The 13,711-nt window shown below is 46.3% G+C and overlaps 1 protein-coding gene across 1 annotated transcript; it reads right to left on the minus strand.

The window, feature by feature from the left end:
• Window positions 1-1,482: 1,482 nt before the first annotated feature.
• LOC140069061 (uncharacterized) lies at window positions 1,483-7,394 on the minus strand. The gene is made up of 3 exons (XM_072114392.1): window positions 7,333-7,394; window positions 4,917-4,994; window positions 1,483-2,892 (listed from the first exon to the last, which is right to left on the minus strand). Exons 2-3 carry the CDS (start codon window positions 4,956-4,958, stop codon window positions 1,672-1,674), a joined length of 1,263 nt encoding a protein of 420 aa, XP_071970493.1. The 5' UTR covers window positions 4,959-4,994; window positions 7,333-7,394; the 3' UTR covers window positions 1,483-1,671.
• Window positions 7,395-13,711: the final 6,317 nt, after the last annotated feature.

The following is a 13,711-nucleotide window of genomic DNA, read 5'->3' on the forward strand; positions in this document are numbered from 1 at the left end:
GGTACAGGGAAGAGGGGAATTGAGTCAGTGTCAAGTACAACCTGCGAAGTATCCCTGCTTTATCCAGAAGTTCTCTGGAGAGTTCTCATGTTTGTGGGTACAAAACAAGACATAGATGTAAATGACGGCTTATAGAATGACGTACAATTAACACACAACAAAGTAAAATCCACAACCCCAAAATGTAGTTTTCCAGGGCAAAACTTCTCTCAACAAGAGAATTTCATATAAGGAGAAATGGTGACATTTCTGTATGATGTTTCCTGACCTTAAATTTGGAACAAGCAAAATTGACACCAGATTTTACAATGTGAAATCTTCCAGTTACAAAGAATCATAAAAGCAATAACCAGACTCTAATCATATAGAATCTGCATTCAGATGTATCAGTCATTAATTAGTCTTATAACAGGTCACTCATTACTAATCTTACTGTATATACTTCATCGCCGAGCTGCTGATTACACTCTATTACTCCTTAATTAACCACTCCATTAATTACAGTACTACAATCCGCTATTCACAGGGCCTGCAGGTAATTATACTGCTCACTGCAAATCCATATTTCTTCTCATTATGGAAAATGATTTGTATTTAAATTGTTTTATTATAAATCATCTAAGAAATTCATACAAAAAAATTCTCCTGCTTATGTAGTATGCATTATTACAGTGGTTAAGTAGTTCTATTCTTGTACATTGGGGGCAGTATTATAGTAGTTATATTTTTGTACATAGGGGGCATTATTATAGTAGTTATATTCCTGTACATAGGGGGCAGTATTATAGTAGTTATATTCTTGTACATAGGGGGCAGTATTATAGTAGTTATATTCCTGTACATAGGGGGCAGTATTATAGTAGTTCTATTCTTGTACATAGGGGGCAGTATTATAGTAGTTATATTCTTGTACATAGGGGGCAGTATTATAGTAGTTATATTCTTGTACATAGGGGCAGTATTATAGTAGTTATATTCTTGTACATAGGGGGCAGTATTATAGTAGTTATATTCTTGTACATAGGGGGCAGTATTATAGTAGTTATATTCTTGTACATAGGGGGCAGTATTATAGTAGTTATATTCTTGTACATAGGGGGCAGTATTATATTAGTTATATTCTTGTACATAGGGGGCAGTATTATAGTAGTTATATACTTGTACATAGGGGGCAGTATTATAGTAGTTATATTCTTGTACATAGGGAGCAGTATTATAGTAGTTATATTCTTGTACATAGGGGGCAGTATTATAGTAGTTATATTCTTGTACATAGGGGGCAGTATTATAGTTGTTATATTTTTGCACATAGTCTAATGACAGATCTTCAACAGTATAAAGATTTCAGTGCTTCAAGACAAAGAAAATGAAAACTGGTGAATTGTGAGCTATATTTATAATATTGCGTCTATATAATGACGACCTTTAGAGTTAATCAGTTTTTATTTAGTAAAAATATAAATGAATACGTACAATCTTAAAACGTATAAAACAGTAAGAATCATGCATTTCAATCCATAAAAATTCTCATATTATAAACTGAATAAACAATGAAACGTGTTAGGGAGGGAACTTGCTGTTGCTGAATACAGTCTGTAAATTTGTGGCCAACTGATATAAAACACAGAAAACAATAGTAATAGAAATACATAGCGGAACGACAATAAGACCTTAATGATGCTGCTTCAGTCTCTTTTTGGGTGTAACCCCACATTTTTTTGGCCTTTTCTTGGCTCTTTCACTCCCTTTAATTAACGGAGTGATAGGAGTGGCTTCACCTGGTTCCCCTTTACCCTTAAAGAAATAGGAGCTGTTTAATACAGTCTGGATGAACTTTGTTTCATCAAACTTTGGTATGGGACTGAAGTTGAATTTCAGACTGCTTTTACTGGAAGCCTCCTGGCCCATAGGGGGCGACTGAGACGGTATTACGATGACTTCATTACTGTAATTCCGGACTTTCCTCTTGGCTCTGATTCGAGATGGAAGTGAGAGATCCAGGGGCTTCTCTGAACACGGCACCAAGACTTTGACTTTCTTGACAAGGCTCATCAAGGACAAGAAGGACAAATCGTGGTCGGTTTGAGTGGACGTTTCCTTTAAGACCACTTGATGGTTGCTTCCCGAACTGTAACGGTCACGACAAGAGAGCTGAGATAGGAATTGCTCTTGGCCAAGAGGTGGCGAGTCTCCGCTACTAACATGGGACGACACAAACTTTCTCTGAGTGATGAAGAGGTCTTGACTGTGATCGGAGAAGCCATTAAATTCGTCGTTTTTGCCTGGACCATTGAGTTTGGTTTTCTTCTTGGTCTTTAAAGAGGCGGCCGGAGAAGACAATGGGGTGCTGCACAGAAACGTGACCTTGTTCTGCTGATGTAAGGACAATGGATGTTTTTTAATACGCTGGGGAATCCCATCATCGTTCTTAGAGGTCTTCTCATCTTTCTGGTCAGTAGTGGTCTCCAGGATTCTACTCTTCCGAGTTTTCCAACTTCCGATGTTCTCAGGAGTTGGTCTAAGGGGCTCAATCTTTGATGTAGAATTGGCAGATAACTGGACATCTGGAGGAAGCTGCTGCTTTTTCTTCTTGCTTTTCTTCAGCATCACTGGTGACCCTAGAGGAGGAATATCTTCAGGATGGGTAACTTCCTGCGGTGGGTGGTTCTCATTGGATTCTTTGGAAGCTCTATTCCTCTCCAGCTTCTTCTTCTTTGAAGAGTCTTGTTCCTCCATGTAACACCGGGAACGGTTTACATCTTCAAGTTGCAATGTGTCGCACATTTTAGGATGTTTCGTTTCCTTCTTCTGTACCTTATTTTTCTTACTTCCCAAAGAATTTTCTGAAGAACTTGTAAATTGCTCAATTTCCTCTCTTATTGTTTTGTCCAGCTTGGAAAAGTGAAAAATATAGACACAAAAATGACATTTTAGTGGGGTGGAAAATTGCTCAGAAACACAAGTCTCATACATTTTGATCAAAAGTACAGAAGATATATTCCCCGAAATAGGTTTCCTACAAATTATAGTTATCTCCTTTCTACAGTGTTCGGTGTTAAAGGGACTCTGTCACCCCTTATTTAGGGTATGAAAGGTCCTTTCTTGAATTCTCCCTTCATGTGAAATCTCACCCATTTACCTAAAAAAAAATCTCCTCGAAAGTCATGTGACAGTGAGCAGTGAGCATAATTTGACTAAGGTGAGTCAAGATTTTAGGCTGTAGGTGGAGCTTCACTTCAAACACCCCTATATTCAGTTTTAAAGCATCTAAACATGCTGCTGGTATCATATTAAAGATAAGAATCTCATCTGCGACCTACAAAACAGGAGGTATGGAAAGTTTTTAGTGCTAGCTGCTTGCACATATATGTATAAAGTGTCTGGACACTATACCCGTCACGACACAAAATTCTGCACTGAAAGGGGAGCTCTGGTGCACAGTCGGACCATGCGCCACATTGATGATGAAGTGTCCGACAGAATTGTGTTGCACGCTCTATGTTAAAGGTGCACAAAAAAATGTAGTACATTTTTTGATAAATGTGGGCCATAGTAGTGAATTTCAGCTGCAGATAAAATGTCAATTCTCGCCTTTGTCTGTGTTTCCAGTTCTGTAGATCACAGAACCACAAGCCAGATGCAATCTGAAAGATGAGATTTTTATCTTTAATATGACAACATATATCTAGGTACTATAGAACTAAAGATAGAAGCAAATGAAGTGATGTTCCTCAAACAACAAAAAGTGACTCTTCTCAGCTCATTGTTACGTGACTTTAGAGAAGATTTTATGATTTTTCAAATAAAAGGGGGAATTCCTACCTTACTTGGGGAGTGGTTAATAGTATAATGAGTTAAAATCTTGTGAGATTAGATTGCTCAGATTAACAACACAAGGCCAGAAATGTGCAAGTGACACGCGAACTTGTGCACATTTCCCAACTGGATATTGATGGCCTATCCCAGGGGACAATCTTGCAAAACCCCTTGCTTTTTGTGTCTGCTCTCTACACGATGGGTGTAATCGTAATCATCAATCTTTTTAATGGACAACTTCTTTAAGTTTGCAGTAGTAAAACTTCACGCCGAGGTTCATCAGGTTCCCTGAATTTAATACATAGTTTCTACATTGTAACAATATCCCCTTTTGACACATGTTTCCTATGTAACACACAAAGTCATGTAACCACTAAACTCTTCCAAGTAAGAAAGTAGAAGAAATTGTATATATGAGGGTAAATTCAAACAATAACTTTTGGCTTGGAGAATTTGGAAAAATCAGTGTTAAAATCAAGGACCCGTTGAGAGCAGCTGCCCCAAGAAGTGGGTAGTAGCAGCAGGAGACAGACTGGAGGCTCCAGACAGACTGGAGGCTTTAGGGTGAAGACGCACATGGCGTTTTTGGGCCGTTTTTACTAAGTGCGTTTTCAGATCGTTAAAAACGCATGCGTTTTTGTCCGTTTTTCCGAAATTGCGCAATGAAAAATGGACAAAAACGCATGGTACAGCATGCGTTTTTTAACGATCTGAAAACGCACTTAGTAAAAACGGCCCAAAAACGCCATGTGTGTCTTCACCCTTAGTTTGGAATTGACTGATAACTCTCCCAAAGACTATGCCCCTTTCAGGTTGTGTTCATACGTTGTGTGAACGCACCCATTTTGTAAACACAATGGGGCACATTTACGAAGGGTCCGAATCACGGTTTTCCGCCTGGTTTCCAGAATTTTTCCGATTTGTGCTGAATTGCCCAGGGATTTGGAGGTTGTCGCCCTATGCAGGATTGCATTCAGATTATGGTCGGCTTTCAGCTCAGTTCACACCTGCATCATGGGATCTGTTCAGCTTTGTCATAGATATTATCAGATTATAAATGCCTACATGGACAGTACTGGAGGCATGGATGAGGTGACTACCTGGCGTAAAGCTGGAGGTTCCTGTAATGACGCCTGGCTCATGATGTCTGCTATTTTTTTCTGTTGAGATTTTTCTCTCTGGAACATAAAGGAAAACCAATATTTGTATGGTGTATGGATGCACTGCACCCCAACCCTACACTTTTATTACTGTACAGCTAAATTATTACAGCGCACCCACATCACAGCATATGTCCTTCACCCCCAAACTACAATGTATTCAAAGTACCTGTATATTATTACATTGTACACTGCACCCCCGCATCACACTGCATGCACCGAGCCTCCTTATTATACTTCTATTATGTATATATGTATATACTGTATGCACTGCCCCCTACATTAGACTGCATGTACTGCACCCGCCTTCTTTGCATGGCACCAAAACATCATGCATCCTAAATACCACCAATACCAAGCACCTAGTATTATGGCACAGTATATGTTCTCCACTGTCAAAACATGTAGTGTGCACTATACCCCCCACGTTACTACACTGGTATGTATTACACTCTTTGATAGATGGTAACGGCACTATTCACTAACATCATGCGTCCGAATTCCTGCATGTGTCGCTGCAGCGCCGAGGTCCGACGGAGTTCACCTGCTTCTTCCCGGTGCATGTGAGTGCTTGATCTTGTGACACTAATCCTTTTTTAAATTCCACGGTTTGTCCGAATCTGTCGGGTTGTTAAATGGCCCGCCCCCCGATTTCTGTTGCATGCAAGCCGGCGCCGGAATCCGATTGCGTGTGCCAAAATCCTGGCCAATTCGGCGCAAAACGGAAATATTTGGGAGATCCAACGAAAGTGCGGCGCTCTGACCCTTAGTAAATGAGCCCCATTGGGGAACATTTACCTACCTGGTCCTGTTGCGATCCAGTGGCGCGTTTTCAGTCAAGGATTTGGGTCTTCCGGCGATTTACTAAGGTAGTACACCCGATGTCCACCAGGTGTCGCTGCTGCGCTGAAGTCCGCCGGAGTTCATCATCCTATCTTGGGTTTTCCGACAGCCACGCCCCCCTCTGTTGCACCACAATCCGATCGCGTGCGCCAAAACCCGGGGCAATTCGGCGCAAACCGGTAATTTTTGGGAAACCCGACGAAAAAGAACGATTCGGGCCCTTAGTAAATGACCCCCATTGTCTCCAAATAGTACACATCACATACTTCCCTGTACTGCATCTCACTCCATATCATTTACCCCACATTATAGCCCCTGTGCTGAATGAAAAATCTGCATTGTAATGCACCCCACATTATAATCTATGCTCTGCACTACACTGTCTGCATAAATGCTGCAGCCCCCATTCTCTCTGTATAATACATCTCACACTATAGCCCCCCTGTACTGCACCCCACATAATAATATATGCTCTGCAACCCACATGCTCCCTGTATAGACCACTATACATTATTCACCCACATTATAAACCCCTTACCACTGCACCCAACAATATCTCTATGCCCCGGAAACATCCAACATTCTCCCCCTCAGTATTGTATCCGGCATCTTCCCTATATAATGCACCCTGCATTCTCCCCCTCAGTCCTGCGCCCCACATTCTCCATATGCAATGCACCCCTCCGTTCTTCCCCTCTGTCATGCACCCCACATTCTCCTCCTCAAACCTGTACCCCACCTTCTCCATATACATTACACCCCATATTCTCGATATGCAATGCACACTGCGTTCTTCCCCTCTGTACTGCTCCCTGCATTATAGCCCTCAGTCCTGCACCCCACCTTCTCCATATCCATTACACCCCATATTCTCGATATGCAATGCACACTGCGTTCTTCCCCTCTGTACTGCTCCCTGCATTATAGCCCTCAGTCCTGCACCCCATATTCTCCCATTACAGTGCACCCCACAATATGCCCCTCAGTCCTGCACCCTACATTCTCCCTAAATAGTGCACAACATATTCTCCCCCTCAGTCTTGCACCCCGCATTCTCCTATACAGTGCACCCCATATTATGCCCCTCAGTCCTCCACCCAACATTCTCCCTATACTATGCACCCCACATTATACACCTCTGCCCTGCACCCACATTATACCTCAGCCCTGCACCCCACATTCTCCCTGTACATTGCACCCCACATTATACACCTCAGTCCTGCACATTATACACCTCAGTCCTGCACCCACATTATACACCTCAGCCCTGCACCCCACATATTCCCTATACAGTGCACCCCACATTATACACCTCAGTCCTGCACATTATACACCTCAGTCCTGCACCCACATTATACACCTCAGCCCTGCACCCCACATATTCCCTATACAGTGCACCCCACATTATACACCTCAGCCCTGCACCCACATTATACCTCAGCCCTGCACCCACATTATACACCTCAGCCCTGCACCCCACATATTCCCTATACAGTGCACCCTACATTATCACCTGCAGCTTCTGGCGCGCAATCCCCCGCGGTCCCGACTCCTCCGCCCGGGCTCCGCTGAGGACACCTGCTGGCCGCGGGGAGCAGTGCAAGGAATAACGGGGAGAAATACAGGTAAGGAGACCAGGAAAGAGGCGCTAATAACACCCCATATCAGTGCAGACTGCACCCCAGTGTGAGCACATGGATGTCACCTACCTGCTGCATGCGCTACAGGGTGCACGTGGGCTGCGCGGTCACATCACTGGAGACAGGTCACCACCAGGTCACACTATTTACTATACAATGTCTGCGCCCTGCACCTCATGTACAGAGTATAAGGACCCCCCACCCCCTGCACCTCATGTACAGACTATAAGGACCCCCACCCCCTGCACCTCATGTACAGAGTATAAGGACACCCCTCATCCCCTGCACCTCATGTACAGGGAATAAGGACCCCCCACCCCCTGCACCTCATGTACAGGGAATAAGGACCCCCCACCCCCTGCACCTCATGTACAGACTATAAGGACCCCCCACCCCCTGCACCTCATGTACAGGGAATAAGGACCCCCACCCCCTGCACCTCATGTACATTGTATCAGGACCCCCTCATCCCCTGCACCTCATGTACATTGTATCAGGACCCCCTCATCCCCTGCACCTCATGTACATTGTATCAGGACCCCTCATCCCCTGCACCTCATGTACATTGTATCAGGACCCATCATCCCCTGCACCTCAAGTACAGAGTATAAGGACCCCCCTCATCCCCTGCACCTCATGTACAGGGAATAAGGACCCCCTCATCCCCTGCACCTCATGTACATTGTATCAGGACCCCTCATCCCCTGCACCTCATGTACATTGTATCAGGACCCCCTCATCACCTGCACCTCATGTACATTGTATCAGGACCCCCTCATCCCCTGCACCTCATGTACATTGTATCAGGACCCTTCATCCCCTGCACCTCATGTACATTGTATCAGGACTCCCTCATCCCCTGCACCTCATGTACATTGTATCAGGACCCCTCATCCCCTGCACCTCATGTACATTGTATCAGGACCCCTCATCCCCTGCACCTCATGTACATTGTATCAGGACCCCTCATCTCCTGCACCTCATGTACATTGTATCAGGACTCCCTCATCCCCTGCACCTCATGTACATTGTATCAGGACCCTTCATCCCCTGCACCTCATGTACATTGTATCAGGACCCCTCATCCCCTGCACCTCATGTACATTGTATCAGGACCCCCTCATCACCTGCACCTCATGTACATTGTATCAGGACCCCTCATCCCCTGCACCTCATGTACATTGTATCAGGACCCCTCATCCCCTGCACCTCATGTACATTGTATCAGGACCCCCTCATCACCTGCACCTCATGTACATTGTATCAGGACCCCTCATCCCCTGCACCTCATGTACATTGTATCAGGACCCCCTCATCACCTGCACCTCATGTACATTGTATAAGGACCCCCTCATCCCCTGCACCTCATGTACATTGTATCAGGACCTGCACTTCATGTACATTGTATCAGGGCCCCCCATCCCCTGCACCTTATATACAGGGTATAAGGACCCCTCATCCCCTGCACCTTATATACAGGGTATAAGGACCCCATCATCCCCTGCACCTCATATACATTGTATCAGGACCCCCTCATCCCCTGCACCTCATGTACATTGTATCAGGACCCCCTCATCACCTGCACCTCATGTACATTGTATCAGGACCCTTCATCCCCTGCACCTCATGTACATTGTATCAGGACCCCTCATCCCCTGCACCTCATGTACATTGTATCAGGACCCTTCATCCCCTGCACCTCATGTACATTGTATCAGGACCCCTCATCCCCTGCACCTCATGTACATTGTATCAGGACCCTTCATCCCCTGCACCTCATGTACATTGTATCAGGACCCTTCATCCCCTGCACCTCATGTACATTGTATCAGGACCCCCTCATCCCCTGCACCTCATGTACATTGTATCAGGACCCCCTCATCCCCTGCACCTCATGTACATTGTATCAGGACCCCCTCATCCCCTGCACCTCATGTACATTGTATCAGGACCCTTCATCCCCTGCACCTCATGTACATTGTATCAGGACCCCCTCATCCCCTGCACCTCATGTACATTGTATCAGGACCCCTCATCCCCTGCACCTCATGTACATTGTATCAGGACTCCCTCATCCCCTGCACCTCATGTACATTGTATAAGGACCCCCTCATCCCCTGCACCTCATGTACATTGTATCAGGACCCTTCATCCCCTGCACCTCATGTACATTGTATCAGGACCCCTCATCCCCTGCACCTCATGTACATTGTATCAGGACCCCTCATCCCCTGCACCTCATGTACATTGTATCAGGACCCTTCATCCCCTGCACCTCATGTACATTGTATCAGGACCCCCTCATCACCTGCACCTCATGTACATTGTATCAGGACCCCCTCATCCCCTGCACCTCATGTACATTGTATCAGGACCCCTCATCCCCTGCACCTCATGTACATTGTATCAGGACCCCTCATCCCCTGCACCTCATGTACATTGTATCAGGACCCCTCATCCCCTGCACCTCATGTACATTGTATCAGGACCCCTCATCCCCTGCACCTCATGTACATTGTATCAGGACCCTTCATCCCCTGCACCTCATGTACATTGTATCAGGACCCCCTCATCACCTGCACCTCATGTACATTGTATCAGGACCCCCTCATCCCCTGCACCTCATGTACATTGTATCAGGACCCCTCATCCCCTGCACCTCATGTACATTGTATCAGGACCCCTCATCCCCTGCACCTCATGTACATTGTATCAGGACCCCTCATCCCCTGCACCTCATGTACATTGTATCAGGACCCCTCATCCCCTGCACCTCATGTACATTGTATCAGGACCCCCTCATCACCTGCACCTCATGTACATTGTATCAGGACCCCCTCATCCCCTGCACCTCATGTACATTGTATCAGGACCCCCTCATCACCTGCACCTCATGTACATTGTATCAGGACTCCCTCATCCCCTGCACCTCATGTACATTGTATCAGGACCCCCTCATCCCCTGCACCTCATGTACATTGTATCAGGACCCCCTCATCCCCTGCACCTCCTGTACATTGTATCAGGACCCCCTCATCCCCTGCACCTCATGTACATTGTATCAGGACCCATCATCCCCTGCACCTCATGTACATTGTATCAGGACCCCTCATCCCCTGCACCTCATGTACATTGTATCAGGACTCCCTCATCCCCTGCACCTCATGTACATTGTATCAGGACCCTTCATCCCCTGCACCTCATGTACATTGTATCAGGACCCTTCATCCCCTGCACCTCATGTACATTGTATCAGGACCCCTCATCCCCTGCACCTCATGTACATTGTATCAGGACCCCTCATCCCCTGCACCTCATGTACAGGGTATAAGGACCCCCTCATCCCCTGCACCTCATGTACATTGTATCAGGACCCCCTCATCCCCTGCACCTCATGTACATTGTATCAGGACTAGAGATGAGCGAGCACTAAAATGCTCGGGTACTCGTTATTCGAGACAAACTTTTCCCGATGCTCGAGTGCTCGTCTCGAATAACGAGCCCCATTGAAGTCAATGGGAGACTCGAGCATTTTTCAAGGGGACCAAGGCTCTGCACAGGGAAGCTTGGCCAAACACCTGGGAACCTCAGAAAAGGATGGAAACACCACGGAAATGGACAGGAAACAGCAGGGGCAGCATGCATGGATGCCTCTGAGGCTGCCTAATCGCACCATTATGCCAAAACTATGGGCAACAGCATGGCCATGACAGAGTGACAGAATGAAGCTAGATAGCATCTAAAACATCCAATAATTGACCCTGACACTATAGGGGACGGCATGCAGAGGCAGCGGCAGCAGGCTAGAGAGTGTCATGGCGACATACCCTAAATGGACTCAGGCTTCAAACCAATGGGTGGCAGAGAGGAACCAAAGGAGGTGAGCAAGAAGCGCTCAAATAATATCGGTACATGATAAAAGTTTGCCAGTATATTTTGTGGATTACACAGCAGGGTGGCGACAAAGTTAACATGGAAGCCATGAAAACAACCCAAAATTCTGCCTGACACAGCTCGTTTGATAAGGGGACCATGTATGGAGGCAGTGAACTAGTAGTAGATTAAAGGTGCTGCAGTTAAAACTATGTTAGTTGGATCTTGGCATGGAGCTGGCGCTCCGCTGCCAGGCGAGCTTTCGCCAATCCAAGCCCCTGTCTCTAGGCTACTCCCCAAACAGCACTTCTAAGAACCTTTTGTATAAGATCAAGTGTAGTAGCGTTCTTATAAGTTTGGGATATGGCGGGTGAGGGGAATGTAAACAGATGCGCAAGAAGCGCTGAAATAATATCGGTAAATGATAAAAGTTTGCCAGTATATTTTGTGGATTACACAGCAGGGTGGCGACAAAGTTAACAAGTTTGATGTGGAATGCCCTGTAATAGCTCTTGGGCGGTGTGCCTTTTATCGCCTAGGCTCAGCAGTTTGAGCACCGCCTGCTGTTGCTTAGCGACGGCACTGCTGCTGTGCCTAGAGCTACCGACTGATGGCGCCATGGCCACGGATGGTAATTCGGAGGAGGAGGAGGTGGAGGAGGGGTGGGAGGAGGAGGAGGTATAGTAGGCCTTTGAGACCTGGACCGAGGTAGGCCCCGCAATCCTCGGCGTCGGCAGTATATGACCAGCCCCAGGGTCAGACTCGGTCCCAGCCTGCACCAAGTTAAGTGTAGTAGCGTTCTTATAAGTTTGGGATATGGCGGATGAGGGGAATGTAAACAGATGCGCAAGAAGCGCTGAAATAATATCCCTAAATGGTAAAAGTTTGCCAGTATATTTTGTGGATAACACAGCAGGGTGGCGACAAAGTTAACAACTTTGATGTGGAATCCATGAAAACAACCCAAATTTGTGCCTGACACACCTCGTTTGATAAGGGGACGATGTATGGAGGCAGCTATATGGACGACTTTTGGAGGTAGCAATGGAGACAACGTGTGGAGGCTGCTATGGAGACAATTTAATTTGGATAGTGCCTGTATGTGGCAGTCCAAAAAAGTTTTCAAACCAGAGGAGCAGGTAGGTGGCCCTCCAGAAAAATGGAATAGATTGAGTGCCTGTATGTGGCAGTCCAAAAAAGTTTTCAAACCAGAGGAGCAGGTAGGTGGCCCTCCAGAAAAATGAAATAGATTGAGTGCCTGTATGTGGCAGTCCAAAAAAGTTTTCAAACCAGAGGAGCAGGTAGGTGGCCCTCCAGAAAAATGAAATAGATTGAGTGCCTGTATGTGGCAGTCCCAAAAAGTTTTCAAACCAGAGGAGCAGGTAGGTGGCCCTCCAGAAAAATGGAATAGATTGAGTGCCTGTATGTGGCACTCCCAAAAATTGTTTAAAACAGAGGACCGGGTAGGTGGCCCTCCAGAAAAATTAAATGCATAAAGTACTATAGCTAGAGCCAGTGGGCCCTGTCAAAAAATAGCCAGTTTCCTCTGCTTTAGTGTACAAAGAGGAGGAGAAGGAGGAAAATGAGGAGGAGGAGTGCATAAATTATTCAGGTTGAGCTTCCTTCACCTGGTGGAGATTGGAAATTATGAGAAATCCAGCCTTTATTCATCTTAAGCGTCAGCCTGTCAGCGCTGTCAGTCGACAGGCGTGTACGCTTGGACAAGACGCTAGCGGCAGGGCAGGCAAGAACCTCCAAGGCGTACAGCGCCAGTTCGTGCCACATGTCCAGCTTTGAAACCCAGTAGTTGTAGGGAGCTGTGTGATCATTTAGGACGATGGTATGGTCAGCTACGTACTCCCTCACCATCTTTCTGTAAAGATCAGCCCTACTCTGCCGAGACTGGGGACAGGTGACAGTGTCTTGCTGGGGTGACATAAAGCTGGCAAAAGCCTTGTAAAGCGTACCCTTGCCAGTGCTGGACAAGCTGCCTGCTTGCCTACTCTCCCTCGCTACTTGTCCCGCAGAACTACGCACTCTGCCGCTAGCGCTGTCAGAAGGGAAATACTGTTTCAGCTTGTGCACCAGGGCCTGCTGGTATTCATGCATTCTCACACTCCTTTCCTCTCCAGGGATGAGAGTGGAAAGATTTTGCTTGTACCGTGGGTCCAGGAGAGTGAATACCCAGTAATCGGTGCTGGAATAAATTCTTTGAACGCGAGGGTCACGGGATAGGCAGCCTAGCATGAAATCTGCCATATGCGCCAGAGTACCAACGCGTAAGAATTCACTCCCCTCACTGGCCTGACTGTCCATTTCCTCCTCCTCCAATTCCTCCAACTCCTCTTCTTCTGCCCATACACGCTGAACAGTGAAGGT

Source organism: Engystomops pustulosus, chromosome 7, assembly GCF_040894005.1.
Source record: "Engystomops pustulosus chromosome 7, aEngPut4.maternal, whole genome shotgun sequence".
Lineage (NCBI taxonomy): Eukaryota > Metazoa > Chordata > Amphibia > Anura > Leptodactylidae > Engystomops > Engystomops pustulosus.

What these genes read in the sequence shown, in the direction of transcription:
- LOC140069061 (XM_072114392.1), bottom strand. Translation starts at nt 4,958, where the DNA reads ATGAGCCAGGCGTCATTACAGGAACCTCCAGCTTTACGCCAG. An exon ending in AACCTCCAGCTTTACGCCAG is followed by an intron (nt 2,893 to 4,916) that starts GTAGTCACCTCA and finishes CACTTTTCCAAG; the next exon opens with CTGGACAAAACAATAAGAGA.